This window comes from Hemitrygon akajei, chromosome 5 (assembly GCF_048418815.1).
Source record: "Hemitrygon akajei chromosome 5, sHemAka1.3, whole genome shotgun sequence".
Classification (NCBI taxonomy): domain Eukaryota; kingdom Metazoa; phylum Chordata; class Chondrichthyes; order Myliobatiformes; family Dasyatidae; genus Hemitrygon; species Hemitrygon akajei.
Genome location: NC_133128.1, coordinates 155,011,420 through 155,027,191, shown reverse-complemented (window position 1 = coordinate 155,027,191; position 15,772 = coordinate 155,011,420). Strand labels below are relative to the sequence as shown.

General features: G+C 38.4%; 1 protein-coding gene across 1 annotated transcript in view; it reads right to left on the bottom strand.

The window, feature by feature from the left end:
- Positions 1-10,572, bottom strand: part of dnah7 (dynein, axonemal, heavy chain 7) — a 262,198-nt gene extending 251,626 nt beyond the window's left edge. The window contains exons 1-3 of the mRNA XM_073046961.1: positions 10,313-10,572; positions 6,659-6,718; positions 5,605-5,689 (exon numbers count right to left, since the gene is read on the bottom strand). Of these exons, the coding sequence (XP_072903062.1) occupies positions 5,605-5,689; positions 6,659-6,718; positions 10,313-10,375 (208 nt within the window). The 5' untranslated portion in view covers positions 10,376-10,572. The remainder of the gene's footprint in view (positions 1-5,604; positions 5,690-6,658; positions 6,719-10,312) is intronic.
- Between the last annotated feature and the right edge of the window lie 5,200 nt (positions 10,573-15,772).

Here is a 15,772-nt window from a genome sequence, read left to right as displayed (position 1 = left end):
TATCCTCTGTGTTAAACTTGATCTTACGTAACCAAAGGTTAATGTTATGAATACAAAAAACATTCCAACTGTAGGAAGTACTGAGCAAACACAGCCAAGACTGAAATGTCCAGTTAGATTAATCAACCACATTTCATCACTCAAGACAAATGACACATAACTGAATGCAGCAGAAGGCAAGTAAAGGGGCACAGGTATTTCTGCACATCTCAACACCCTTTGCAGAGGCTGCAGTGTCCAGGCTAAAATCCTATGTCCATTACAAATTATTTTAAGATTCTTGGATGCAATTTATTCTAGTTTTCCTCACATGATCAAATTACATTACACAAGACTCTGTCAAAGTCATACAACACAAAAATGGGCACGTTAGCCCACTACATCCTCACCAACCTTTTTGCCTAACTCCACTAATCCCTTTTACCCTTATTACAGACATATCTTTTCATGCCTTGCCTATTCAAGTGCATGCTTAAATGTCTCTTAAACATACTGATTATATTTGATTTTACCATCTCCTCTGGTTGATATTTTGAACATACTGCTACTCTCCATATAAACATTCCCTCCATAGCTATTTTTAAAAATACTTCCTCTCACCTTAAACCTAGGCCATTATTTTTATTCCCTGCTATGAGAAAAAGATTTTGACTATCCACCCTATCTATGTCTCTTAAAATTGTAAATATCTCTAGCAGGTTATCCTTCAGCCTTCTTTATTCCAAGGAAAACAAGCCTTTCCAATTTCTCCTGATGAATAAATCCTCCAAACCAGGCAACATCCTGAATCCCCTCTAATCTACCCAGAACAACTATATTTTTCTGTAATATGGCAATAGGAACTGCACACAACACTAAGTGCAATCTCATAGATCGGTCCTGTCTTATTGGGCAGTCCCTTGGGAAGAATGATTTTCTTTCCTGTTTTGCAGTGTCTGAGGAGGCCAAAGTGGGAATCAGAGGCTCCTCCACAGCAGGGTCAGAAGGAACCTAACAAGACAGGCTTGTTAAGGGGGCAAGCTCAGAACACTATCAATGCTGAACTTCCATGTGCTGCCAATGCATTAGGTCCCATGCCACCAGGCACAGGAACAGTTATTACTCTACAATCACAAGACCTTCGAACCAGTGTGGATAACTTCAATCACCTGTACTGATTCTATGACTGACCAGACTCACTTTCAAGAATTCTTTACAAGTCTTCTTTTCAGTCTTTTTTTTTAATCATTTGAGGTCTGTCTTCTTTTACACATTGGTTGTTTGTCAAGTTTATATATAGATTTTCGTGAAACTCTACTGTATTTATTTCTCTGCAAATGCCCACAAGAAAATGAAGCTCAAGGTAGTATATGGTAACACATACAGTAAGTACTTTGATAATAAATTTACTTTGAACTTTGTTCTTAATATATTACAAAACACTCCAACTTGAGGAGTTAAAGCCCAAAGATTCCCAAAATCAATGTGGATATTGTTCAAAGTAAATTTATTATCAAAGTTCATAAATAATCACCACATAAAACCCAGAGGTTCATGTTCATGTGGGCATACCCAACAAATCATAATACAATCAATGAAAGATCGCACCAACTTGGGCTTTCAACCAATGTGCAAAAGACAACAAACAGTGGAAATACAAAAAGAAAGAAATAATAATAATAATAATTAAATAAGCAATAAATATTGAGAACATAAGATGAAGAGTCATTGACAGTGAGTCCATAAGTGTGGAAATATTTCAATCATGGGGCAAGTGAAGTTATCGCCTTTGGTTCAAGAGCCTGCTGACTGAGGGGTAATAACTGTTCCTGCACCTGGTAGTGTGAGCCCTGAGGCTCCTTGCACAGCTTTAAACAAAAAAGGAGGCTTTGAGCATATACTTGAATCATTTCCACTGTCAACCTGGTAATCTTTTTTCACGTTTCACCTCAGAATAGTGTTCCTGTTTCAAAAGTTGGGTATCAGGTATGGAAATGACATGGTTTATTCAGTTAGGGCTCCAATGGTGGAATGTTGGTTCACTCATCCTTCTGGGGCATTTGGAAGATTTAGCAGGACACATGGTGGGTGCTATCTTTCCAGTGCCCTGAGTTGCCCGCCATTGGTAGCTCTAACAATCTGAAGCAAATTGGAAGACAGGGATTACTACTGTTCATTAGGCAATGAGTTTTGCGGCAGATTTAATGGCTTCGACTTTAAACATCCTTTAACACATGTAACCAAAAGGTCTAGTAGGCCCCTGAAGGCAGAGGTGTGCTCACTGACTGGCATTTCATGAGACAGGAAAAGCAGTCCATATTTTCCAGGATTTTGCCGTAAACCTATATAGTCAGGGGACAATATTGTACAATAGAGCAGGTTGGTGGAGAACCTTTACCTTGTGGATATTGACTGCAAGCCCACTGTGTTGTATGTTTGAGTAATCAATGATAGCATGTACCTTAACCCTTGAGCACAAGCATCCTTGACAAATTGTTATCCAATTAGGAAAATTGGGATTACCTTGGTTTTCAAATGCAATGTTGTAGGTTGAACAGTTTCCACTAATTCTAAGGATTAGCTCTACTCCAGTGAGATGTTTGCTTGAGATGAGGTACAAAAATAAGGTAATGAAACTGAAAAAGTGTCAGGGTAATGTCACAATTCACTTTCATTTTCATATTACACAGAAGATTATAAAATTTCCAGTGAACATGGAAGGGCAGCACAGGAACCATGGACTTCTGACTTTCAAGGGAGCGTGGGGATCAGCACCCAGTGAACCAGATAGCAACATTGCAATTTCTGAATACTCAAGTAGTGAATTGTTTTTGTGTAGTCATTGACGCTGCTCCCTGCAGTTCTCGCCAAGTTGTGTAGCAAAAATTATGACCACCACATCTTTGGAAAGGCAAAATACACACCACAGTTCGGAAAGCAACAGACACAATCTCAACCTTGGCCAGCAGGTGATTTTCTTTCTCAGCAACACACAGGGGGTTATGTGGATGAATTGCATGTCTCATTGATGAGTATGGACCATAACCTATCCAGCAAAATCCTGGCCAATACATCTCCTTATTCTGATTTATCTGATTTACAACTCATATCCACCTAATCTTTCTCACTGAAATACTAAAGCAAAATAATCAGTTGATACTTCTCTCATTTTGTGTTTGTTGTTAGGATTTTACACTTTCTATCCCTTTATGATGGTATTGGTTTGTTGACTGTGGTTCTAAACTCAAACTAAGGCCTTTAATCCCTACATGATATACTGTAGATAGCCATGGGTACCCTCACTAAAGGGAGATTATACTGTATACACCCAATCTTAAAAGATTAGCTTACTTCCCTGTTACCCTCCATGGTGAATTTATTTGTGAATATCCACTATTTGAGCAGTAGATTCCCCCTCCCTAACAAAGAGGAGCCACATGCAGCTAACAAAATATTTTAAAAATGGTTCATTTATTTTTAGTGATACACATTTAAATCCAAACATTCTTAAAACATATCTAAAACTCACAGAGGATTTCTATCTTACAGAAGACTTGTAAAATACAAACCATTTCTAGAACACAAATAATTTCCAAAGCACAGGTTCAATTCCTATAAGCTAAAATGACATACCCACAAGTTACTCTCAAAAACTGAAGGCAGAGGAATGGATTTTGGTTTTCCCCAGTGATTCTGTCATTCTTCTTGATGTTCCTTAACCATTCCTAAAAAGCCTGGACTGCTCGATAGATGTATACTGTTTCTCTGCCACTTGGGTGACTTCATACACGTGATTGTTTTTCAGATTCCTTTTAACACAAGTGGTCTAAAAGCTTCTGGAGACAGAGTTTCCAGGTACCCACAATCAATGCTGTGAAGCTGACTCGAGTACACAAATCTTCCAACTATTAACAGAACAGCTACTTGATATGCTAAGTGATAATATCAATCTGGCCTGCAAGCTTTCTTGAACTAAATAATTTAGCCAACATTGTCGAGTTTGATACAAGCCAATTAACATGACCCTTTGTCTTATACTTTTCCATTTACGTTAAGAACTCAAGACAGCCTCTTGGAAGTTTAACTTAGTCAAAAACACACAAGATCTTTAGAAGCTCGCAGCTGCTCTATGAAAGCTGGGTTTGGCAAAAAAAGAAAAAGTCCTGACCAAAGACAGTAAATAGCCATCACACCTTAATGTTATTATCACCACATGAGTTTTTTTAATGTTTGCTTTATGATAAGTTTTTAAAACTTTGCTCCTTAATAAGTTAATTTCATGGAAACCTGTATCTTCCTAATCATTAGATTTCTTTCCTATTTTCTTTAGATTCCCCATTCTCTCTCTTATGGATACTGTGTCCCTCTTACTAATTTCCCTTTCAATGTGCTTCCTCATCTGTGGTGTGTCATTAATGTTTATTCCTTTTTTAAACAAGTGTTTTTTTCTTTGAATTCTGTTAAACAACATTTTAAATATATGTCATTGATGCACACTACCATTTCTCAATACTGATGTTAGTCTTGATTTCCCAGCTTTTAGCCTGTACTCCTCCCTGCTGCAATCAACCTTTCTCCACACTATTACCAAGGTATTTATCATACTTATGCCATTTTCAATTGTTTACTGGAATTTATTACAAAACTATTGCCTTAATATACTCCATAAATAATGAGCATTTCTTTGATGCATTTTTCATTTCAGGATCTAGAGAGAGAAAAAAAAAATCACAGAGCTTGTTTCGCGATTTAGGTAGGAGTTTTGCACACATTGCAGGAACTCCATTTCCTCACTCCCTTTATTCAATTCTAGACAACCAATTCATAATAAATATTATTCACTGTTTTACACACGTTTTTACAAATAAAGTTGCATGTTGTTCCTCCTTTTCATAATATTAGTGCAATCTTGCTTAGTTATTATCCCTTATTGATATTGAACCATTTTATTAAGTCAGCACCATTTAGAGTATTTTTAACTCCCACTATGATACTATATCTTATGGAGCTACTTTACTCTTCCTTTTCCATTCTTTTCATTTAATTAAGTTATGCCTTGTAATCTATAACTCTCAGTATTAATCTTTTGGTAGCCATGTCTTAGAAAATCTGATGACACATGGACCCTTTCACCATATTATTTGTCTCCATTTTCTCTGTTTAATTATGAACATGATTTGCATTGTTTGTGAAGTTTAACTCATTTTCAGTCATTGTTCTCCCAATTTAATTTTAACCACCTTTTCCCATTCCTATAACTTCATTTATTCATTGACTCAATTAGACCTCCCTACGTTTAGTTTCTCCTATGTTCTCCTTTTCTAATAAATGTAAGCTCATTGTGTTTCCAGTTTAGAACTAGTTTCTGTTTTTTTCTCCATTTCCTTCAGCAACAGACTCAGTCCTGCTCAAGTAGAGGCTCCTGAACTGTTGCATCTCTTTCCTTTTCCTATATTAATGCAATGACTCTGAAAGTGAAGGGATCATCTCTTAATTATAAACTGTGAAAATATCAAAACTGATCCAATCTATTACTATCCACAAAAAAAGTGGAGAAATCCGCCACAATTGAAGATATTTCTATAATGGATTATAAACATTTTGCCCCTGAGGATTCAAACTTACTTAGTAAGTCACATTTTTCATCCTCATCCTCTGCCTGTAGAAAGAAAGAGGGCGAGGCTGATTGCCACAATGGCTTGGACCGGCTCTGAAAAGTTGTACAGACAAATACACAGTCACTTTATTTGGAAAATATCTATTCAACAATACAATATATTGTTCTTTGATTATTTTAAATAATTTGCTGGACACATTTAAGCAGTTAATAAAATCCCTTAATAAAATTTCTAGTCTACTTATAAACCCTTTGCATTGAAACACTAAACAAAGACTATACCACTATATATACTGCATTATGTAATCTACAATTAATACTTTGTTCCAAATTATTCATAGAATTCAAATTATTTATTTATTCACAAGGATATGTATGTAGTAACTGATTTTCAAACTGTTAATCTACCAATTATTATTCTATTAACAACAACTATTTCTTGTAAAAAGAGAATAGGTCAGATCCTGCAAAAAAAAAACCCAAGACAAAATAAGCCATAAAATGGCCATAAATCGAGAACCCCAAGACTGATTGACTTCCCTGGCTGCCTGCTTCATGACAGGAACATATTGCCTTCAATTTCAGCATTATTTTTAACAATTTGGTGGATTTTCATATTAATTACTCATTCAATATGTTAGAGAAAATGTGAATTCACACTTCCTGCAAGTGATGGTGAAATTATTCGCCCCCCCCAAGCTAAATCATCCAATACAATATTTAACTAATGGCCCAAGAAAAAAGATGCCCTGCTTCAGCAAAATTTGGCCAATTAACATGAAAATACATCACAGCTACTTTTTTTCAAATATTCTAGTGCATTCCTCCCAACTGAAATCACCCTAGTTTTGTTTTTAAACCTTGCTGATAATTTTGCTTCACTTTTCTCTGCTGTTTTAAAGCAGAAAACAAACTAATCTGTGCTTATACTGTCTCAGTACTCCTGGTAATTTACACAGGACAACAATCACACTGAATAGCTAAATGCAAATTGATAAATTGTCCTAATAATCCACATCCAGAATCCATTTTGATTTAAACTTTAATCTTCTGGTAACATACCGCTGGTAACTGGGGTAAAAATGTTATTTCACTCCTTGGTAGCTTTCCTTTATTCTGTGTCTGAAAAAAGAGAGAAAAAAAATTAATGATAAAAGAAGGACAAAATTGTGGCATTGTAGGAGTATAATATGTATTGCAGCAACTGTATTAAAATAATACTGTAACATCATGTCAAAACAGTCTTACTCAATGTGAATTTAAGGATTGATTCCAAATAACATTGATCTGTCCTGGGAAGTAATATCCAGTTTCTGTGGGCTAAAAAAAATAAGGACCCCAACCCTGCGGCTTCTTCTAATAAACAAGAGTTAATTATAGTTTGGCAAACTGAGCTAATATGCATTCTAAGAAGAAAGCCTTACATAATTTGCTAGCAATTTCCACAAAAAAAGAGAAAGAGATGGAATAAAGACATTAGCACTGATTTCATATTTTCACATAAGATAGTTAGAGATGAATCCTACAAGTCATCTGAACATGATGAACTAGATTCTGGTATTTCAAAAGCAGATAAAGACGTTAAGTGTTTCATGCATTACCTTTGATCTTTGAGAGATTGCTTACTTTTAAATGGAACCTGTGATACAGGATGGTAACATAACCCTGCTGTTCAAAGAAAGACGGCATGAGAAAACAATGAACATAGCTTGCCCAGATGAAGGATCTTGACCCAGAATTTTGACTGTTTGTTTCCCTCCATAGATACTGTTCATTTTGCTGATTCCTTCCAGTAGCTTATTTCTTTTTTCACTATAGTTTTAGTGACTGGGATGAGGAGATTGTCTACTCAATTGTTCCTAACAGGACAAAGCTTTCAATCCTTAGTTTTGAAAGTACTGGAAGTTTTTAATATGACATAAAATTCTTAAGAGGCTTGATTGCAGATGTTGGGAAGCTGCTCCATGTCTCAGAATAAGGAGATGACCCAGTGACGACCGACTTGAGAAATGTTCTGCCTCATAAGGTTGCAATGCTACAATTGCTGTGTACATTAAATAACAGCAATAAATATTTGGATCAATAAAAGATTGGGGAATAGGAAATTATAGGAAGATAGAGTTGAATGCAAGATCAGCATGATCTTATTTAATGGCTGAGTAATTCAGAGGACTGAATGGCCTGCTTCTGTTTCCTTGTATTTTGAACTGAATGCAGCACATTATGTTCTTTCTAAAACCACATATTTCTAAAAACACGTATCTGTTCCAAATAGCCTCCAAAATCAGATTCCTCCTGCAAATGGCACTGCCACTTTTCTAATCAAAGATACTTTTCCTACAGAGCAATTTTCTCCATCCAAGTTGACCATCAACCATTCAATCTCATACACCATGGAAGCACAGAAAACAGGAACAAGAATAGGCCTTTCAACCCTTTAAGCCTATTCCATCTTCTTGCATACCTCCATTACCCACTTTTCTGCTGGGTCACGGGCAGCAGCCAAGCCTTCAAGCTTTCTTCTCCAGCAAACTGAGGCGCCAAAAAAAGACTAAATAATAATTGCCCCATTCCCAGTGTGCACCAGCAGACTACCGCAATCTTTTGATTAGACTCGCTATTCAAGATCGTTCTTAACATAATGGTCAAATACATATTGCATAAATGGAATGTTTGTTGGCAAGTCAGTTGCAAGAATGAATTTGAATTGAATTAAATTGACTTATTTCTTACAACCTTCATATACATGAGTAAAAATCTTTATATTACATCTCCACCTAAATGTGCAAAGTATAGTAATTTCTAATAAATAGTGTGTACAACGGGTCAGTCAATAAAGCATAGAAATATAATTGTATCAGTCTGATGGCCTGGTAAAAGAATTTGTCCCAGAGCCTGTTGTCCCAAATCCAAAAGGCTTTTAAGCTGCGGTACCGTTTCCCGAATGGTAACAGCTGGAACAGTTTGTGGTTGGGGTGACTCAGGTCCCCAATGATCCTTCGGGCCCTTTTTAGCATCTGTCTCTGTAAATGTCCTGAATAGTGGGAAGTTTACATCGACAGATGTGCTGAGCTGTCCGCACCACTCTCTGCAGAGTACCATACCAGGCAGTGATGCACCCAGTTAGGATGTTCTCAATTGTGCCCCTGTAGAAAGTCCTTAGGATTTGGGGACTCATACCAAACTTGAGGCGAAGAGGCACTGTTGTGCTTTTTTCACCACACAGCCAGTATGTACAGACCACGTGAGATCCTCTGTGATGTTTATGCCAAGGAACTTAAAGCTGTTCACTCTCTCAACCCCAGATCCGTTGATGTCAATAGGGGTTAGCCTGTCTCCATTCCTCCTGTAGTCCACAACCAGCTCCTTTGTTTTTAGCAACATTGAGGGAGAGGTTGTTTTCTTGACACCACTGTGTCAGGGTGATGACTTCTTCTCTGTTTAAGAGTGTCAAAGTTATTTTTCAGATTTATTTCATTGGCAAACTGCAGCAAAAGCTACCATTTTGCAAAGAAAAGGTAAAACTAACTAGAGGTGATTTCTGAATTAACAAAGTAAAAATCAGCCATCATTCTTACATTAAAAAATAATTAATTCAAAAACAAAGTAGTAACATTTAGAGGCCACATAAAATTCAGAAAAGTATCAATTTCCTTCCATATAATTACAACAGATAAAGATTTGCATCTCAGTATGCCCAACGAAGCACTTTTGAAGAACATTTCAGTTACGTGTTAATGCATGAAATATGGCTGCATCTTTGCAAACGGGTTCCAACAAAATCCAAAGCGAATTATGACCTCAAACAAGAGAAAATCTGTAGATGCTGGTAATCCGAGCAATACATGCAAAAATGCTTGAGAAACTCAGCAAGTCAGGCAGTATCTATGGAAAAAAAATACAATATACCTTTCGGGCGAAAGCCTTCGGCAGGACACTGGTTATTTTTTTAAGTGAGGAATAAAATTTGACAGGACATAACTACTTGAGGTTCTCCTAAAAGTGCAACGGAAGCTTTCATGGCTTCTCAACTTCACGTCCCACCCCAAAGATGACACTTCCATCAATGAGGAACCTTCTCATTTATCCTGAATAAAAATCAATCCAAGCACACACATGCAACCTTAGCCCTGTGAACGCCCATCAATTCATGCAGAAAACAAGCAACAGTAACCAAGCAAAATGTTTACAATATTCCAAAGTTGCTTATTACAGTTTTAGGAAAGGAAATGCAGTTTTGATTGCTAAATTGAGGGTGATCTGCGTATTCTCAGTTATACTAAATAATAATGGGGATTAAAATCAACATTTCGATTGCGCCTCGTCGCTCATTCTTGCTATGAAAATCATTTTCAATGGCTATTAAAAAAATAACCACAAAACACTTAGTAAAATTTCCTGAACATCCCAAAGAACTTCTCCCAACAATTAAGTTCTTTCCAACTGTTGAAATGTAGGCGGAATAACGACCGGAAAATCTGCAGCCTAAAACTTCCTTCGTTTATTCGGAACCGTGCCACTTCCATCCGATAGAGTGAGTCTGCAGACCCAAGATCGGACACCTGCAACAGACTCGGGCTACAGGCACAGCCAGGGCGCTTGGTCGGTATCGCGGACCGAGAGTCGAACCCAAAACTGACTGCTGACAGAAGAGGCACCGTTCCATCCAACCATGTAAGGTGTTAATGCCACATTTCTAATGTCTGCAGGTATTACCTTCCTCACTGCCTCTGGGTCCGGGCTGTCCTTGAGGCACTGGCACAGGAAGGAATCCTCCATCCTCGATTAATTCTTCAAAATTTCTTGGCAAGATGGCTTTGCGGAGCAACGGCACCCCATTCGGCGCTTGGAACTACGAGATACCGCACGGCAATTAACTTTATTTGATTTTGGGGTTTCAACGTCACCAGACGGGGAACTCAAGTCAATCCTCACTCCGTCACGGGGCTGCGCACAGCTCTGTTTAAAAATGGCTCCGTGGTTTCCAGGGTAACGATTACCAACAAAAGCTCTAGGGAGACAAGAGGCAACTTGCTGTAGTGTTCCAGCCGGTCCTCGTCGCTTTTCACCGACTCTGGCAGGACCAGGTGGATTTTGTTGACTTAACTCTGGAAAGATAGTTCGGTTATCGCGGTTATTTGTACCTACATCCTTTTCTCCAGTGCCGTTTTTGGACAGTATGAGAAATGATGCGTGGTGTTTTTCTTTTAGGTGCTATACGGTAGGGAGGAAGCTTCAAGCTCAAAACTCCACGCAGTTCTCACATCCTACCTCTTCTCCCCCAGTCAGTTGTCCATTTTCAGCTGGGCGATCCTGGGAAGAAGATTTTCCTATAAAAATCAAAAGCTTTATATTTGTGATTTTATAATTGTTTAAAAACCATATGAATACATACACACACACACAAAATTACGGTTAATTGAGCAATTAGTTAATCAGGGCAGCTGCTTACTAAAGAACTAAATCTAAATCGACAAAATAGCTGGAATTCCCTTCGTTTATTTGGGACACTCTGCCGCTTAATAGGGGCAGGAGACTTGACCAACAGTTTCTAACAAGCGTCAGTCGCATGCACCTGCACTGTTAAATGCTCCTCAGCGCTTAGTTTTTAAATAGCTTTAGTTGTGTTCGAAGATTTTTGTCACTGGTAGTTGGCGAGAAATAAGCAGGGAGACAACTCAGAACGGTGTAGTGTTTTGCTGACAGTGGTTTCAAGTGTTCAGGCTTGTAGTTGCCAGAAACCGCCAGGAGTGAAAATGAAATGATTTCACTGTTTCAACAAGTTATGAATTACGAACAATTTGAAGGTATCAACAATAGTCTTGAATGTTACAATGAAAATGAAGATTTGGAGGATGCACTCACTTTGTATGAAGGCAGTCTATTGTCTGCACTGATTTTGTTCATCAAAAGAACATGACAGATGAATTGCTCAAACTTAAGAAATTCTGCAGATGCTGGAAATGATGAATTGTTGCATCATTAACTATTAGGAACTAATACACCATTTTCTATTACTGAAGAGGTATTTATAGTGTTCTGATTTGTTTTGTATTTCATTTAAATACATAAATTATTACTCAGTTAAACTGCTAAATGTCTTTTTTTTAATACCTTTCAACTAATTCCATGATACTTCATCTAACTGGGGATCCATTCAATTGGGCCAAAATGTCTTGGCCCCGATGTGTCCCGATTAACATAACCACTATATATAAGAAATAAATGTAAAACCCCTTCCCACCTAAAATGATAACGCTGTTTCTCTTTCCATCGATGCTGCCTAATCTGAGCATAACCAGCAAGGTATGCTTTATTTTTAAGATTTTATTTTATATTAAGAACTGTTTCTGCAGATTGTGATAAATTTTAAAATGCAAAATGCAGAATTTTGCTCAAAATGGCATCAGTGAAGACTCTGCCTTTTACAGTTGTTATATGTACAAAACTGCAGTGTTCTTTCTCATTGCTCCACGAAAATGATAGAAGCTTCTGAAGAACTAATAACACAAGGAGCACAGATTAATGATCTAGTTCCTTTAGCATTCTCTGTGGCATTCCTTTCTCCAGAAAATAAGCCACAGGCTTACCAAAACAGGGGAAGTACCAGAGGACTGGAGAATAGAAAATGTTGCACTTTGTTCAAGCGAAATGGGGCTAACCCTGGTCAGCAAGTCTCAAATCAGTGGTGAGGAAGATATTGAAGAGGTGTTGTTCCTCCAACCTGTGTCCGGTTTGAACATGGTAGTAAAGGAGGTCATGGACAGATATGTCAGCACAGGAATTGGAAGTGGAAGTAAAATGGGTGGTCACTGGAAGATCTGACTGTTGTGGCAGAAGGAGCAAGGTACTCAACAAAGCAGTTCTCAATCTACGTCACATCTCACTGACATAGAAGATGCCCTGGGAACACCAGATACAATGAGTGGCACTGATGGATTTGCATGTAACAGTCTTCATGAAAGACTGTTCAGAGCATTGAATGGTGGTGACAGAGAAGGTTGTAGGCACAGATGTAGCACCTATCACAGTAGCAGGAGATAGAATTGTGATAGCATCATCGGGAGACCACAGTCAGTACAGGTCAGTAATAACCCCACTCCTTGTTGACTGTCAATACAGATGAACCTTAAGGATATATGTGTGCTTTGTCCACTGTTCTGCTCTCTGTACATTCATGACTCTGTGGCTAGGCACAGCTCACATCAATAAATTTGCAGATAGCCCCATTGTTGTTGGTAAGATCTCAGATGGCGACAAGGAGGTGAACAGGGTAGAGACAGATTCCCTGTTGAGTGGTGTCACAGCAGCAACAACAACCTGACATTCAGTGTTAACAAGAGCAAAGAATTGGCTGTAGACTTCAGGAAGGAGAAGTCAGAAGAACACATACCAATCTTCATTGAGGGGTCAGCAGTGGAAAGGGTGAGCAGCTTTTCTTTCCTGGCTGTCAATGTCTTGTAGGATCTATCCTGGGCCCAACACAATATGCAAACATGAAGAAGGCATGCCAAAGGTTCTACGTTGTTAGGGGTTTGAGGAGATTTGGTATGTCCCCAAAAACTCTTGCAAATTTTTATGGATGTACAATGGAGACCATTCTGACTGGTTGCATCACAGACTGGTATGGAGGCTCCAATGCACAGGACCGCAAGAGGCTGCAGAGGGTTATGGACTCAGTCAGCTCCATCATGGGCACACCCCTCCTCAGAATCAAGGACTTCTTCAAGAGGCTGTGCCTCAAGAAAGCGGCATCCATCACTATTGATCCTCACCATCTGAAACTTGTTACTACCATCAGTGAGGAGGTATAGTAGCCTGAAGACCCACACTCACTGAACTGGAAACAGCTTCTTCCCCTTTACCACTAGATTTCTGAACAGTCCATGAACCCATGAACACTGATAAGAGTCCAACCTGAACATCAACTGTTTACTTCCCTCCAAGATGTTGTCCCACCTGCTAAGTTTCTTCTGTATTTTGTGTTTCTTGCTTGTTTTTTTTTTGTACTATTAATTTTGTAATGTGTGGTAAATTTGTCTTTACACAGTACTACTTTCACAAAGCAACAAATTTCATGTTATAGAAGACAGTGACAATAAACTCTGATACTCTGATTGACTGGACAATTTTTCTTATGGATTAAATTAAAACTAAGGAAAGAGAAATCACTGACAATGTTGTCCGTGCCTGCAATACAATAGAGTTGTCAAGTTCATAAGTAACCAAGATGAGGATTGGTGAAGTGGTTAAATAAAGCTTGGTTCAAGCAGAGATCATGGCTTTTCAGATAAAAAAAATAAATGGTTGAGACAGGTTTATCGAGAAGGTTAGAAGATGGTATTTTCTTTCAATTGCTGTAGCAACATGTTGGCAATGACGCAATGAAAATATTTGTGCTGGTTACCTGTTGCTATAAGGAAGGAAAGTGAGAACAAGGTTAATTGCAGGCAAAGAGGATTTTTTTCCCGGCAAAGCGTACTTAGGGCATAGAAAATATGGAAACTTTGCCTTGGCACTTTGGTCAAGTTAATTTCTTCTTATTGATTCCATGCTGGCTGGCCAAAGTATGCAAATTTGACTATCAATATATACAGTACTTCAATGTTTGGTAAGCCAAATACGTTTTCACTTGGGTGTCTCTTTTTACTTATTTCAAGATTGAGGAACCCTGGTGCTTAACCATTAAATATATTTTAATGCTTTTCTCTGCTTAAAATATTCCTGATATTCCATTGGAGATATCATTGTAGAATTTTCCATGGGAATAGAGTATTAGTTGTTAGAATTTCACTGTCATATGTATCAGATTCTGTAACGTCTCTGTTTCATATTGATGCTTGTTTGATTTAAACAGAAATTTCCTCTGACTAAAACTAATACACTTGGTCCCATCTGCTGGATAGAGAAATTACGCCTCATCTTTGTTCTATAGGGAGCTGTGCCTTTGGTCCTAGACTCTCTCACTATTGGAAACATCCCTCTCTGTCCACTCTATCTAAAGACCTTTCAGTATTTAGAAACATAGGAAACCTACAGCACAATACAGGCCCTTCAGCCCACAAAGCTGTGCCGAACATGTTCTTACCTTATAAACCCCTCCACTTCCTCATCCAGGTCATTTATAAAAATCACAAAGAGTCGGGGTCCCAGAACAGGCCCCTGAGGCACACAACTGGTGACTGACCTCCATGCAGAATATGACCTGTCTACAGCCACTCTCTGCCTTCTGTGGGCAAGCCATTTCTGGATCCACAAAGCAATGTCCCCTTGGATCCCTTGGATCCCATGCCTCTTTACTTTCTCAATAAGCCTTGCATGGGGTACCTTGTCAAATGCCTTGCTGAAATCCATATACACTACATCTACTGCTCTACCTTCATCGATGTGTTTAGTCACATCCTCAGAAAATTCAATCAGGCTCATAAGGCCTGCCTTTGACAAAGCCATGCTGACTAATCCTGATATTATGCCTCTCCAAATGTTCATAAATCCTGCCTCTCAGGATCTTCTCCATCAACTTACCAACCACTGAAGTACGAATTTGATAGGTTTCAATGAGATACCCTCTTCATTCTTCTGAGCTTCAGTGAGTACAGACCCAGAGCCACCAAACACTCCTCATATGTGAACTTTTTCATTCCTGCAATCTTTCTCATGAACTTCCGCTGGACACTCCACAATGTTAGCACATCTTTTCTTAGATATGGAGCACAAAACTGCTCACAATACTCCAAATATGATCTGATCAATGCCTTATAAAGTCTCACCTTGTTTATTAAAGTATCTATTCTTGTTTTCACATCAGTCCATGGCCTTACCGTCCTTCAGTAGTGACTCTGTGGAATTCATTGTTACAGACTGCTGTGGAGGCCAAGTCATTGGGAGGTTTATAGGTTCTCTGTTAGTAAGGATGTCAAAGGTTACAGGGAGAAAGCAGGAGAATGGGGTTGAGACCATCAGACATGTGAGCAGAATTAGGCCATCCAGCTCATCGAAGTTGTTCTGCCATTCCATCAAGGCTGATTTATGATTCCTCTCAACCCCATCCTCCTGCCTTTTCCCCATAATCTTAGACACCCTGACTAATCAAGAACCTCTCAACCTCCACTTTAAATATACCCAATAACTTGGGCTCCACAGCCGTCTGTGGCAATGAATTCCACAAATAGATAC